Source organism: Drosophila nasuta, chromosome 3 (genome assembly GCF_023558535.2).
Source record: "Drosophila nasuta strain 15112-1781.00 chromosome 3, ASM2355853v1, whole genome shotgun sequence".
Taxonomy (NCBI): Eukaryota; Metazoa; Arthropoda; class Insecta; order Diptera; family Drosophilidae; genus Drosophila; species Drosophila nasuta.
In genome coordinates, this window is record NC_083457.1 from 16,123,522 (window position 1) to 16,138,838 (window position 15,317).

General features: G+C 36.5%; 3 protein-coding genes across 4 annotated transcripts; all 3 read right to left on the reverse strand.

Moving 5' to 3' along the window:
- Positions 1 to 767: 767 nt before the first annotated feature.
- Positions 768 to 4,842, reverse strand: LOC132792826 (endoplasmic reticulum metallopeptidase 1-like). The gene is made up of 11 exons (XM_060802320.1): positions 4,750 to 4,842; positions 3,981 to 4,675; positions 3,833 to 3,917; positions 3,505 to 3,625; positions 3,288 to 3,442; positions 2,839 to 3,222; positions 2,598 to 2,778; positions 2,350 to 2,534; positions 2,149 to 2,292; positions 1,071 to 1,571; positions 768 to 1,011 (listed from the first exon to the last, which is right to left on the reverse strand). Exons 1-11 carry the CDS (start codon positions 4,774 to 4,776, stop codon positions 844 to 846), a joined length of 2,646 nt encoding a protein of 881 aa, XP_060658303.1. The 5' UTR covers positions 4,777 to 4,842; the 3' UTR covers positions 768 to 843.
- Positions 4,843 to 6,213: 1,371 nt separating this feature from the next.
- LOC132792929 (endoplasmic reticulum metallopeptidase 1-like) lies at positions 6,214 to 10,712 on the reverse strand. 2 transcript variants are annotated; one of them, XM_060802467.1, is made up of 10 exons: positions 10,660 to 10,712; positions 8,710 to 9,386; positions 8,567 to 8,651; positions 8,386 to 8,506; positions 8,173 to 8,327; positions 7,721 to 8,104; positions 7,298 to 7,663; positions 7,097 to 7,243; positions 6,552 to 7,037; positions 6,214 to 6,474 (listed from the first exon to the last, which is right to left on the reverse strand). In XM_060802467.1, exons 1-10 carry the CDS (start codon positions 10,702 to 10,704, stop codon positions 6,313 to 6,315), a joined length of 2,628 nt encoding a protein of 875 aa, XP_060658450.1. In that variant the 5' UTR covers positions 10,705 to 10,712; the 3' UTR covers positions 6,214 to 6,312. The 2 variants fall into 2 exon arrangements, with proteins under 2 accessions (XP_060658450.1, XP_060658451.1); XM_060802468.1 differs by lacking the exon at positions 10,660 to 10,712 and adding an exon at positions 10,470 to 10,530.
- Positions 10,713 to 11,303: 591 nt separating this feature from the next.
- LOC132790045 (endoplasmic reticulum metallopeptidase 1-like) lies at positions 11,304 to 14,794 on the reverse strand. Its single transcript, XM_060798467.1, has 10 exons — positions 14,719 to 14,794; positions 13,980 to 14,656; positions 13,836 to 13,920; positions 13,649 to 13,769; positions 13,222 to 13,376; positions 12,771 to 13,154; positions 12,347 to 12,712; positions 12,146 to 12,292; positions 11,595 to 12,080; positions 11,304 to 11,520 (listed from the first exon to the last, which is right to left on the reverse strand). Exons 1-10 carry the CDS (start codon positions 14,737 to 14,739, stop codon positions 11,359 to 11,361), a joined length of 2,604 nt encoding a protein of 867 aa, XP_060654450.1. The 5' UTR covers positions 14,740 to 14,794; the 3' UTR covers positions 11,304 to 11,358.
- Between the last annotated feature and the right edge of the window lie 523 nt (positions 14,795 to 15,317).

A 15,317-nucleotide genomic window follows, 5' to 3' on the forward strand; every position in this document is an offset into this window, starting at 1 on the left:
TTCAATTCAATCCTTATCCTCAATGAATGGATCTCCATTCTGATAATATCGACTATCGGCCTTAATAAGGTGGATTTATTGATCTAACTACTTCGCATTTGTAAACTAATTATTAGCTAGCTTTTAGTATTGACATTAGAGTGAGCCAAGTGCGTCTATAATTGAAAACGTTTTTATTGAATCCCACACGAAGTGATAAATGATCATAAAGCAACAAAGCATTTATTGGGCGTGTCAGGTAATTACTTCAGGACTGTGACAAGTAAAATCAATTTTTGATAATTTCCAGTGGGACTGAATCAGAGAATGTATGTGTACAGTGTATAATCAATTTATATTGCTTGCAGTGCATATTTAAACATTTATGACATAATAATAATAACTAGGGGGGGGTCACCCTCATCACATACTACAAGCAACCTTTTTATCAATTTTATTATACTTTATTTTAAAAAGTGTGTAAGATATAAAACATATGAAAGGGCCACAAAGAAGGTAACTTGGTAGAGAACAGCAACATTGCTATAAACTGTCATTATATATGTTTGAGCCAGACCAGATTACAATAATTTAGCTGCCTTTTGAAAAATTGTATACATAGCCCTTCGTTATCCCAATTTCAATTTTGTTATTATATGTGAGTTGTCTTCACTATATCATATTTTTTAAGCCTTTTATCCCAACCCCAATAAAATTTTATTCTATTATAGACTTCATTACTTAAAGTTGAAATTTGAATAACGAATATCTTTTTTAGTTTGTGATAAATTAATTTATATTTTATTTGATATTCTAATATAATATAATGCTAATTCGTATATTTATAGTACAGATTAAATACATTTAGAGAACATATCGTTTGTATAGCGTGGGCCATTCCATAACATGTACAAAATTAGGAAAGCTGTTAATAAACTTGATACCCGCCGCGTCCCTTTCATAGTCATAGCTGACATAATGCCACGCAACTCCCAACTCAAAGATTGGAACATCAAAGTTGCCATCAGACTTCTGCAATGTAAATAAAACAATTAATAAACATTATACAATATATAGATATATTTACTTACCACAAAGTCAATGTGAAACTTCAACGGAGTGTTATCCTTGCCGTATGAGAAGAATATTTGATAGGGCAACGTATAGTCTTCCGGTTCGTCTAACATATTCCGTATAAAAGACCAGTCTGACACAGCCACATCATCCAGCGGTTGTATGAACAAACCCATGTGTGGTGGCCCACTCAACTCGAACTCGTAGCGAACAGTGTTGTTGCTTGCTTGAACAGTTTTAGCCAAAAGTTCTATGGAAGCATTGCCTGGTATATTCACTGGTTCTTCACGCTCCAGCCAGTGGCCTGTGGAGCGTGCCTTGCACCAGCGATGATTGAAGCAGGGAACACCACACATCAATAGCGTATCGCAATCGGCATTAATACTGTGCAGGCCTGTCAAATTGACTGTGGTGTCCTCGAGTGGATATTGAAGGCGTCTGTCTTGAAAGTCGAAGTAATAGCCAGAATCGTTGATGCTAACGCTTCCATCGTATTCATAGAAAGTGCGTTGAACATGCTGTGAATAGAGTATAATTAGAGTAGATTGAGTGCAAAGTTAGTGTAGAGTTAGTGAATAGACAGTGAAGAGTTGACGTAAAGTTAGTGTAGAGTTAATGTAGATTTAGTGAATAGTAGAGTTAATGTAGAGTTAGTGTAGACTCAGTAAATAGTAGAGTTAATGCAGAGTTAGTGTAGAGTTAGTGTAGAGTTAGTGTAGAGTTAGTGTAGAGTTAGTGTAGAGTTAGTGTAGAGTTAGTGTAGAGTTAGTGTAGAGTTAGTGTAGAGTTAGTGTAGAGTTAGTGTAGAGTTAGTGTAGATTTAGTGTAGATTTAGTGTTGAGATAGTGTAGAGTTAGTGTAGAATATGTGAAAAGTTAGTGTAGAGTTGAGGAACTGTAAAATTAGTGTAGAGTTAGACGAGAGTTAATGTAGAGCTTGTATAGAGTTAGTGTAAAGTTAGTGTAGACTTAGAGTAGCCCTTGTGAATAGTAGGGTTAATGTATAACTAGTATAGAGTTAATTTACAGTATGCAAGTATTAGTGTAGAGTTAGTGTGGAGTTAGTTTAGATTCCAACTTTGCTAACTAAACTTACCAAGAAGTTGACCCTCATGACGCTCGTTTTGGCCCGATAGGGGAATCCCACGTCCGAAATGGCAATCATGCTGAATATAAAGGTAATAATACCCAGTCCAAGCATGACAAACTTCGACCAACGGAACATGTTGATTAATGGTGACTGCCAAAAACATTAATATTCAATTTACTTTCAATTAATGAAATAACGTCAGCTTACCACAAATCCCATGGCAAAGAAGACACCTCCTGCACATAATATGCAAACCAGAAGATCTGGATTTATTGAGCTGCCATTGCGGCCCATCATGGGAATGAAAATAACAAGGAACGTGTAAAACAGCGAGCAAAAGTAAAAGAACGGCATCAGCTGAAATATTTGCATGATCAGCACCCAGAAATATCCTGTAAATCAATGACAAATTATATTATTCCCAAGTGGTTTAATCGCAGTTATGGCTAGTTTACCTCGATCGTGTAGGGAGCTCAGAAGATTTATCAGCAAAGCAGCCGAATAAAAAAATGTCGATATCATACAAAGATAAGGAGTGCGCAGACTGATCGCAGTCAGTATGATGGCAATAATCGATAGCACAATACAGTGAGCATGCAGACTCATTTGAACGTGATAGGCATGGCTAATATTCAGCTATAAAATGCGAAATAAGTTAAAACACGTTCAAAGCTAATTGACCAACTAATAACTTACGTTCTTGCGGAACATGTAGTACACAGTTGTGGGCAGACTGAGTCCAATAATGGCGGGGCAGATAAAAAGACCAATCATTAGCCAGGTGTTCGTGAAATAAGTAAGCGATCGATCGCCGGCATCAAACATAACAGCCATCAGCAACGGCAGGCCAAGGCAGAGTATCATGCCGAGCACGTGAAGTGCCAGCAAAATGCCAAACCAAATGGAGATATCGAACAAGGATACCTCAGACACGCGGGCCATGCGCCACAAAGAGACACAGACGAGCCCAATGCTGACAGCAGCAATACAAGAATTAAGAATTGTCCCAGTGCTGGCTCTGTAGTACACAAAGAAGAGGCCTAGGAAATCAAAGAATACAGCATGGCCCTCAGCGTGTGCCTACAGATATAGAAAGGATATAAAATATTATTTCCTTAGATTTCAGATGAAATCAGTGCACTCACATCTGTGTCATGCAGCTCGCTGGCATTGGCAAAGGCTCGCACCAGGGGCAACACATTTTCTCCAGCATTCTGCAGTGAATTTCGAGGCACAGCAGCGTAGTTGTCAAATATTGTGTGATACACATAGCCATTGCTAACCTGTGCGATATCCAGACCTAAAACAATATAAACAATATATATTCAAATACTAAATTCACTCGTTAATTCATTCACGTACCAGGCACATGACCATAATCGCGAAATATGCGAAAGTCTGTGTCGGAAGGCAAAATGCCAGACTGAAAGATTTCCTCGGCCATTGTTGTGGCAAATGGATGTTTGGCATGGTTTTTGTAGTACTGGAATTGAACACAAAGCGAATGTATTTTGTAGTATGTTGTTTTCTTTTTTTTTTTTGGTCACCTAAACGCTTCCGAGCAACAGTTTTTTTTATCGTTTCGCCATAAAAAGCCAAAACATTTATGCGATTTTTACAATGCCATATACTTCTAAAAAGAACCGCGTACAATCTGTTGATAGGAAATAAAATTCGCATCGTAACTTACCTCCATTAGCCATGGATGATTTGGGCCGCCCTGGAATAACAGATCACGGCCACCGCTGCCAGCGACTTCCAAATTCACCAGCGCCCTGTCAACAATCAGTTCATTATATATCCTACTATATATTATATATAAAATGATTTTTTCTTACTTGCAGTTTTTGGCCCATTTGTGACTTGTAATGAAACCATGCGAAGCCTGCAAAGGATTCTCCTCGGCACCATTGAAAAGAAAGACAATGGGATGCTCAAATGTCTGCCATGAAATAGCCACTTGTCGCAACACCTCCAGCATAACAATAACCATGGTGCCATCATCGCCAGTGCCAGGACTGCTAGGCTTCGAATCGAAATGGCTGTTGACCAGCAGATACGATTCACTTGTGGAGCCACGAGTGCTCAGCTTGACAACCACATTTTGAACACCTTGATACATGTTCACCATATTCCAATGCATGTAAGCACCAGATGATTGTTGCACATCCACCTCGAGATCATAGAGATCTTGTCGCATGGCGGCACGCACTTTTTCCACTTCATCGACCAGAAAGGCAACAGTAACCTCCTCATTGGCAATGCTGCCCACAACCTTGGGTCCAATGAGATCGTAATCTAATAGAATACGCTGTGCTCGCTCGGCAACAAATTGACCAGGTTTCTGCTCCTCTTCAGCGATGGTCACGCCATCCGGAAGTCGACTAAACAGTGGTATAACCACAGCAAAGAAGAGAGCAAACCAAAGGAGCAAAAAGACGGGTGCATAGAACCATGGCACCTTAGCTCTTTTATTTTTGGGTGCTTTAAGCACATTGATGAGTGCCACATCTAATTCCGCAGTGGATACACTCTATAAAACAAAAAAAACAAAAATGAAATAATACACATACTTATAATTAATTTTTAACTCTTAATATCACTTGCATTTGAGTCCTTTTCGTTAAAGGACATTTTGTTTGCCGTTGTCGTCTTGCTAACGTTGTGCTCCGCTGCCGAACTTTTGGCAACTAACAATTATTTTCCAATGGGGTTAGTTAGACGCAAGGTTTTCGTTTTTTATCGACACAGATTTGTACTTTGAATGGTCTATAAAGATAAATGAAAGAGTGTGATATAAAACGAAAAAAAACACAACTACACTTATTGGAAGTTTACCAACCTTTTCGTTTGATTTGTAGTCTCGCTCGTGGTCAAGGAATAATTAATATCCAATCGGGCTTTGTTATCTCAATTATTACTATTACCCATGTCCGATTAGTGATAAGTGGAGCATATATATTTTCCTTTCATTTTAAAGGGATTGTTTATAACGTTAGTAATTACGCAATGTTATAGATATATAGAAACCTCGATATATATATGTACCTTTATTGTTGATGGGTATTTCCCAATCTAATACATATAGCTATGCACGCTTCGGGAAATCAAAACAATTCATGAGTGTTCGCAATCTTCGAGTACTTGTACGCTTTATAACCGCAAGTTATTAACTTTTATTGACTCGCCATTATGATTCAGGAAACCAATGATAAGCGTGTAATCATGAAATCAATGAAACCGAATCCAAGCGGTGTAGAAACAAATAACTCCACTCAGTGAAAGCGAATATATTCAAAACCATTTCCTTTCCATTTATATTGCACAGTATCAATTCAATTTATTGATTTTTCTTCTTTTTTTGTATACGATTTATAAATATGCATTTTTATTAAAATTAAATCGTCTATTTATTTATTTGTTGACTATTATAATCTCCTTTGAGCATAATCTTCATTATTATATGTACTTAATATAAATTATTAATAGAAAATTACTTTATTCGTTATGAACATAAAATATTACGTTTAAATTCAAATTTAAATATGGCGCGTTATTAGAAGCCACATTTTTCCACGACGGCGTTATTTTCCAATTTTTAAGCTTAACGTTACCATTTTGAGTTTAACAGTGCCTGTTAACATAAGCAGAGAGCATTTTGCGCAAATGTTAAATCGGCATTCTGGGTAAATATCGTTGTGACGCCGATGTTTTGAAAAATATCCATCGTCATGGCTGGTATGAACTGAACCTTTGATGTAAATTTATATCGTAATAATCAACGAAATGCTAATATTCAAGGCTCTCTGCCTATGGAAATACTTCCATCAATAATATAATATCTCGGTCACTAGAGACTCGTGATAAATTAATTTCTAAGTAACTATAATCCCATACAAATTCAGCTTTTCTTTTTATTACAAACTGTTATTAAAATTAAAAATGTAATTTACTTTATGCTGAATTAAGGACAGAAAAGATCTATTGAGAAAAAATTTACAAAGTCACTTTCGCACTACTTTACTAGATGTAGCTATAAAATGGCCAAGATATTATCAGACATATTCGGTTCATTATCAATTTTATTAGTTGCAAATTTTCATATACTTATTAGAACAAATACATATGTAGTGATCACCTAAATTGTTAATATATGTACATAAAAACAAATTAGAAAATGTATCTTTTATAAATAGCAGGCCACTGTGCCAAGATCGAATATATTGGGAATGATGCCACATATCTTTCAGCTTCGTCATCCCCAGGGTGGCCAATGAAATGGGCTGAAGCGCCCAATTGAAACGCGGGTACATTAAAATCACCATCAGGTTTCTATAAAAATACAGAAATATATAGATATTCAATTAATGACGTAATATATTATAGATGAGTGATAATAATGATATTACCGAAATATCTACACTAAAATTGTATGGGCTGTCATCAATGCCGTAGGTGAGGTAGACGTGATATGGTTGAGCTGTCCTGAGATAGCTATTTACGAATGACCAATTGATAATTTTCACATCTGTATACGTTTGGAAGAATAAACTCATGTGGCTAGACCCCGACAACTGAAATTGGTAGCGCGCTGTTGTCGAATTAACAATGGTTTTGTTCAGCAGCTCCAATTTCATTTCTCCTGGTGGCACAATTGGCTCGGAACGTGGCAACCATTTAAGCGATAGACGATGTTGATAATAGCGATAGTCATACAACGGCATGCCACACATCATGTCGGTCTCACACTTTGATTTAATATCAACCAGACCAGTTAAGTTGACATTTGTACCTTTGAATGGAGATGCTCCGCGTCGGTCTTGGAAGCTAAACAAATATCCAGACTCATCTTTACTAAGAGTGCCATCATACTCGTAGAACATATTGCGCACTTGCTGAAATATTAGAGTAAGGATCTCAAATAGTGAATTCATGAGTAATAATGATCACATACCAAGTATGCAACACGCTGGCCACTAGTCATTGGACGGTATGGGAATCCCAAGTACGTGCTGCCAGCCAAAATTATAGAGACAAGAGTTGTTGCCAACAATGCGTATAGCACAACTCTTGGTCTTCGTAGTGTACTTATTAAAGGTGCCTACAAAAGTGACTAATAATAGACTTTTAACTAAAAGCATATATGCAAGCTTACCATGAAGCCAAGGGAGAGAATCGTTCCCACGGCTGCTAGAACAGCGATAAATAAATCGCGATTGGAAGCACTGCCCGATCGTCCACCCATAGGTGTTAGCACCACAATGAACAGATAAATTATATAGCTGCTGTACAGGAAAGGCACAATCTGGCTTGCCTTCAGCAGAGCTGACCAAGCATAGCCCCGATCGTGTAGAGTGGTCAATAGATTTAGTGCCAAGGAAATGACGTAGAAAATAAGCGGAATAGCGAAGATGTATGCTGAACGGAAACCGGATGCTTGAACTACAATACACAGAATGGCCAAAATTATGGCCTGACTATGTAACGCTAACTGAAGATGATGAGGTTTTGACAGTTTATCCTGCAAAGAGAAATTTTACAAAAAAAACCAACTCTAATCAGATATGAGCAGACTTACGTTACTTTGACGAGTGTAGTAGATGGTTATGGGCAAAGTGAGACCAATAAGTGAGGGACACACATATAATCCAATAATTAGCAGCGGGGTGCTATAATAAGTCATTGAACGTCCGAACCCATCCATCGCATATGCAACCAGTATCGGAAATACTAAAGCAAGCACGAAGGACGTAATCTGTATAACAAATACGAGAGAAAACCAGCGGATCACATGACGAACTGACTGATCGGAATCAACAGACATCCGCCACATTGAAATGGAAACCAGAGCAAACACCGTTATAGAAATGCCAAAGTTTAAAACTTTTCCAGTTGTGTTAGTATAGTGGAAAAAGTAGATTCCAAGAAAATCAAAGAACACAGCATGTCCAGTGCTCTCATCCTGCAAATTAGTTAATAAATATGTATATATATAATTTATTAAAATTAGTGCAAAAGACAAGTTTTTACCTTAGTATTCTGCAATTCAGTTGCATTAGCCAAGCCTCGAACCAAACTTAAAACATTGTCGCCGGTGTTTTGAAATGAACCAAGAGGAATTACATCAATATTGTCGTACTTAGTGTGATAGATGAAACCATTAATACATTGAGCCATGTCCAAACCTAAAATAAATCCATTTTCGAAATAAACCCAAAATAAAATTTGCTTGACTATAATTACCTGGTATGTTTCCATATGCATTAAACTGACGAAAGTCTGTATCCGAAGGAATAATTCCCGATTGAAAGATTTCCTCAGCCATGGTTGTAGCAAAAGGATATTTTATGTATTTTTTATAGTACTATTAAATATAAGTTGTAATTATTTACACATTATTATTGAAGTCTGTAAAATTACATACACCAACTAGCCATGGGTGATTAGGACCACTTTGGAATAGAATATCCCGCCCTCCACTGCCACCAGCATCCAGGTTAAGAACAGCTCTATAATTTATAAGAATCTAGTTTCCTTAGTTTCCTTTATTAACAACTAGGAACTCACTTGCAATGCGGTGCCCATTTGTGTGAAGTAACGAAACCATGAGAAGCTTGCAGCATCCCTTCTTCAGCTCCATTGAACAGAAATACTAATGGATTCTCGATAGGTTGTTTTGTTGTTGCAATGACTCGAAGAACTTCCAACATTGTAACGATCATAAATCCAGCATCGCCTGCGGAATTTGTATATGGCTTGGAGTCAAAGTGACTGTTGATAAGAAGATAGTTCTCGCTTGTGCTGTTCTTCGGCGATAACTTTGCAACAATATTTTGAACTCCTTTATAAAAGTTTAGCGTTGTGCTGTAAGGAAATCCTCCGGTGGCCTGCGATATTTCGTATTCAAAATCGAAATAGTCCGTCAATAAAACACTTTTGATGCTCTGAAGTTCGTTAAGAACGAATTTGACGGCTTCGACTTCGTTTTCCTCGCTACCCGTCAGTTTGGTACCAATGTTGGACAGAGTATATAGATTATTGTAGGCACGTTCCGCAATAAACACATTTTTGCCTGCATCTTGCATGGTTAGAGGTGTTGGTAACCGATAGAACAATGGAATTACGACAGCGAAGAAGAGCAGTGACCAAAATGCCACGAAGCCTCCAGCAAAGTACCACGATAGTTTGCCATCAACCTTTTTGGCTGTGGTATTTTCGGGAACTTCAACTGATTCATCTGAGATCTGTATTATGCGATATTCAAAAATTTGTTATTAATCACAAATTATTTAATGTTTGGTTCTTCGTGAAAAATAACTAAGAAAGCTACTGTCGCGTGTGCTAAACTGTGAGATACCGACTACGTATTTTGAATAAGAAAATATACCAAATTAATATACGACAAAGATTTTAAAAAATATACAATACGCTATATTTTACATATTGATATAGTACTACATTCCAAATATACCATAGAGTGCAATATACTTGTATGTATATGATATATGTACTTGTTAGCCAAAGCAATTCAGACTCTTAGGAAGTAGGCAAATTTGCCATACACAAGTATTTCTTAAATAAGTTTTTCTTAATTTTTAGGATTATCAAACTATAGTTATTATTGTATGTACCAAAAATGTCAACTTTAGCTTTAAAATTACGCATCTTATTCGATTTGTACCGATTTACGGGGGCGGATGTGAGCGCGGCAAAAACATAACATAAATGCAGTCACTGAGATTCAGTGTTTCATACGGAGAGACAATTAAGAATATACATATATACTTCATAGGGTTGGAGATACCTACTTCTGCCTGTTGACTAGATTTCCTGTCTTCATTAAGTTATAATACACTATTAATATCCTATTTGTATTGGTTAAAAAAACAATCACACTTTTCAATTTAGTTTCTTCACAGCGCACATACTTATTATTATTGTTGAATCTAAAATACTGTGAAACTTTTAGACCACTATAATTTTTAATATTTTTGTGAAGTTCATTTCATTTATTCTCTATTAGAGAATAAAAATTAATTGCTTTTGTACATTAACAAATAATTTCAGGTTCAAGAGCTAAAATCGCCCGATATCTTACTTTACACTTATTTTGAAATACACACTCAATAAATAAAAAATATGAACATATATAGACAAATCCACTGAGAAATAAGTCAATATGTATTTTTGGTTTGATTTTACCAAACAACCAATAGAGGTGAAAATAAATTAAGTAGTGGCATAGCTTAGGTAGCTCTTCATTTAAGTGATTTTCCTGTTTAAGTAATAACGAATATTTGCTTGTCAAGCACACTCGTTACACGCACTTTTAAATTACTTCTACACATTTCTTAATAAGATAATTTACTTTTGTATTTGGAAAGATGCTTCACATAGCAATTATTAATTAATGAGTAATAACTTAATGAGTGCTTCGTTTGTATTTCAATTGCTAATCGCATTTTCATGGTTTCGCGAGTGCGAACTCACGAATTGTTATCACTTATACGTGCACACCTTGTTCTGCCAAGAGTCCAAGCGCGATCGGATTGTGCGTAACATCTCGACGAGACGAGAACAACTCAACTGATCTCTCAGTCCAGAAAACTTTTGCACAGGCACCTCTGCCTTCCACTTTTTAAATATTTCTAACATTTTGTTCTCTCTTTACAACTAGTATTAAATTTGTCTAATCAAGAGCATTCGTGCTTGCTTCTCTTTATTGCGTAATTCACTTTAAACGCGACCGCTCTGTTCTATATTCATGTGGTCAATGTTTATGTCTCTATGTGGAAATTGTGTTTTTACACGTTTATACAATCAATTGTTTTACCAACAAATTACCAGCAGTGTACAGAGTCCTAATGGATTTACTCACGTAAAACTATTAGCAAGGGAATTGTTAAATATGAAAAACTTAGCAAGGTTGCTCATTACTTTCACTCGCTTTACTAATATAAGGTCATATCTGTCCTGCTACTTTTCCTTTATCGCGTTAAAGGTTACAACACTTTACATGTAATTAACTCCTATCAAGCAGATTTTCTATTTATAATGTGGAAAAGCTAAGGTACCCCACAATAATTTGTCAACACATAATTATCATACGATATATTAAAAAATAAAATATTAACACTTATATTACAACAAATTTTGCGTGGACTGCGCACTGAAATTTTTATTTGCAAATTATTATAAACAACATAATATTGCTACCTAAAAAATGTATCGTTTGTATAATACTGGCCATTGGGCTAGGATTGAAAATGATGGGAATGTTGATGCAAATTTCACAGCTTCGGCATCACCAGGGTCTTGAACCCTATGATCTGAACATCCTAATTGGAATGCGGGTACGTCGAAGTCTCCATCCGATTTCTAGTGAAAAACGCAAACGTACAATATACAAGTCAAGATTTAAATTATTCATATTTATAAGTAGTATATCTTACCCAAATATCCACAGTAAAGTTAAATGGCCTGGCATCAATACCGTGCGTAAGATAGACGTGATATGGCTGCGTGTTCGTAAGATAACTCTCCAAGAATGACCAACCTGTGATTTTAGCATCTTCGTAGGTTTGGAGGAATATACTCATGTGGTTAGAACCCTGCGTCTCAAACCAGTATCGCATAGTTGTAGAGTTGACGGAGGTCTTATTCAAAAGCTCAAAATGGAAGTCGCTTGGTGGGACAATGGGCTCGGAACGAGGAAGCCATTGGAGGGTTAAACGATTCTGATAAAATCGGTAGTCATACAACGGCATTCCACACATCATGTGTGTCTCGCATCTGTCTGCAATGCCAACCAGACCAGTTAGGTTGACTTTGGTGCCTTTGAATGGAGATGCTCCGCGTCGGTCTTGGTAGCTAAACAAATATCCTGACTCATCTTTACTCAAAGTGCCATCGTACTCGTAGAACATATTGCGCACTTGCTGAAATATAAGAAATGTAAATAAAATAATGTATAATAAATTCATGATAAATAAAGTTAATTTACCAAGTATTGAACGCGCTGGCCACTGGTCTTTGGTCGATAGGGAAACCCTAATTGTGTGCTAGAGGCCAAGTATAAAGAGATAGCAGAGGCTGCCAATAGGGCGAATATTACAAAGCTTGGTCGTCGGAATGAGTTGATAAGCGGTACCTGTACAGTAAAATATTGTTGAATCATGAAGTATGAGAACTTTTGCATACTTACCAAGAAACCAAAACAGAGAATAGTTCCTACAGCAGCCAAGACAGCAATATACAAGTCTCGGATGCTGATATTACCTGCACGACCACCCATAGGTGTGAGGACCACAATGAATATATAGATGACATAACTGCTGTACAGGAAAGGAGCAATTTGGCTTGCCTTCAGCAGGCCTGACCAAGAATAACCCCGATCATGCAGAGTAGTCAGTAGATTTAGGGTCAATGAAGCCACGTAAAAGATAAGAGGAATCACGAAGATATATGCAGACCGGTAGCCCAGATAAGTAACACCAGCTGCAAGAACAGCGAGGAGGATGGCTTGACTGTGCAATGCCAACTGGAGGTGGTAAGGATTTGGGAGTTTATCCTGTGAAACAACAATGTATTAATAAATAGCTAATTTTTCTTTTTCTCTAGGAACTTACATTACGCTGAAGACTGTAGTAAATAGTTGTGGGTACACTGAGGCCAACAAGTGAGGGACACACGTACAATCCGACTACTAACAGTGGGGTGCTGTAGTAAGTCATTGCTAATCCAGAGGAATCCATAACGTAAGCGATCACAGTGGGAAGGGCTAATGCAAGAGCGAAGGAAATAATCTGAATCACAAAAACGAGGATAAACCAACGGATCACATGGCAAATGGAGACTTTGGAAACAGAGGACATTCGCCAGATTGAAACAAAAATCAGAATGAGAGTGGCTCCAGCAACTCCATAGTTCAAATAAATTCCAGTCGCCTCGGAATAATGGAAGAAGTAAATTCCCAGAAAATCAAAGAATACAGCATGTCCAGTCTTGTGAGCCTGTGAATTATATTATAATAGTAATAATAAATAAAAGAAGAATAGTTAGTTAAAATCAAGTACTTACTTCTATATCATACAATTCAGTGGCATTTGCCAAATTTCGAACCAAGCTAAGAATATTGTCGCCGGTGTTTTGGAACGCGCCACGAGGAATCACATCGATCAGATCGTATTTGGTGTGATAGACATAACCATTAATGCACTGTGCCATGTCCAAACCTATATAAATTTAGAAGATAACTTTAGATCAGAGTCCTAACCACAGAAAGCAGCTGTCATGGCTTAATAGTTTTTCTAGTCAATATAGAATATTTTCAGCTCAATGGTATATTAATATATATAGTATATTATTAATGTAGTTAGCTCATTATGTTATATTTTAAAATGTTTGTGTTTTTTATATGTGACATATTCTTACGACCATACTGTTTTAATTCATATGATCGAAAAAGTCGCTATTTTCTTGATCTTTGAATAAAATGTATATATACCTGGAATATTTCCAAATAAATTAAACTGACGGAAATCAGTGTCCGATGGCATAATTCCCGATTGAAAAATTTCTTCTCCCATAGTTGTAGCGAACGGATGTTTTATCGATTCCTTGTAATGCTATAAAATATATTAAATACATAGGGACTTGAGTGATTATTTTAGTTTTGTGATATAATTACTTACTTTTACAAGCCATGGGTGGTTGGGACCAGTTTGGAAAAGAATGTCCCGTCCTCCACTGCCACCAGCGTCGAGATTAATAACGGTCCTAATAATTCGATTTTCGAAATAAGTCTCCTTGATATTATTTAACAAATATAAACTTACTTGCAAAGAGGTGCCCATCTATGTTGTGTTACGAAACCATGAGAAGCCTGCATCATTCCTTCCTCAGCTCCATTGAATAAAAACACAATTGGATGCTCAATAGTTTGCTTGGTTGTTGCAATGACTCGCAATACTTCCAACATTACGACAATCATAAATCCAGCGTCACCAGCCGAGTTCGTATATGGCTTCGAATCAAAATGACTATTGATAAGAAGATAGGTAACGCTTGTGCTGTTCTTCGGCGATAACTTTGCAACAACATTCTGAACTCCTTGATAAGTGTTTAGCATTGTGCTGTAGGCAAATCCTCCAGAGGCTTGCGATACTTCATATTCCAGTTCAAAGTAGTCCGTCAATAAGACACTTTTGATGCTCTCCAGTTCATTTAGAATAAAATTAACTGCTTGGATTTCATTTTCCGTACTACCCGTCAATTTGTTACCAATATTGGCAAGTGTATAAAGATTATTGTAGGCACGTTCCGTAATAAAAACGCTCTTATTAGAGTCTTCCATTGTCAGGGGCGTGGGTAACCGATAGAAAAATGGAATTACTATGGCGAAAAAGAGGAGTGCCCAGAACACGAGGAAACCACCGGCAAAGTACCATGGCAGCTTTATAAAGGTTTCCTTTTTGGCGACATTTCTAGTAGCTTCAAGCGATTCATCGGAGATCTAAGTGGAAAAGGATATTAATTGAATAATGTAGAATTATATAACTTGAGTGTGATTCTTACAAGTTTTTCCTTATCACCCATTTCTTTTTGCAAAAGAAATAATTTTCCGTCGAAGTAAAATCAATGTATTTCAAATGCGAACTACTTCCCAGCTGCGATTTTCATCAGCTTTTATACAATAATCGTTATCAGATTGCCAAATTTTATCAGCTAACGAGCACATAATATGACACTAATTTAATTATTGCGACACAATGTTGGGACCCCCGATTGATTTATGACTAAGTACACGTGGAAACAATGCAAATTACTAAAATTAATCTGTTAGAAGGAAAGTAAATAAAGAGATTAGAAAATTAATGCATTCAAAATTATGCATAAAACAGTATATTAAAAAAAATTCTTACAGTAAATATTGCCAATTAGAAACTATCAGCTTTGAAGATTTTATCAAATTCACAGTTCACAGTACTACTTATGTGCACTTAAAGATTTATGGTTTAATTGCTTTTGTCTGCACATACAAAAGTACACTAAATGAATGTGAGCATAAAAATTAATTACTTATACATAAGCATGGATATGGGATATTTCAATAAGAATTGCTATGGATCATTATCGAATTGAATTCGTACAATAATAACATACTGATATATGAC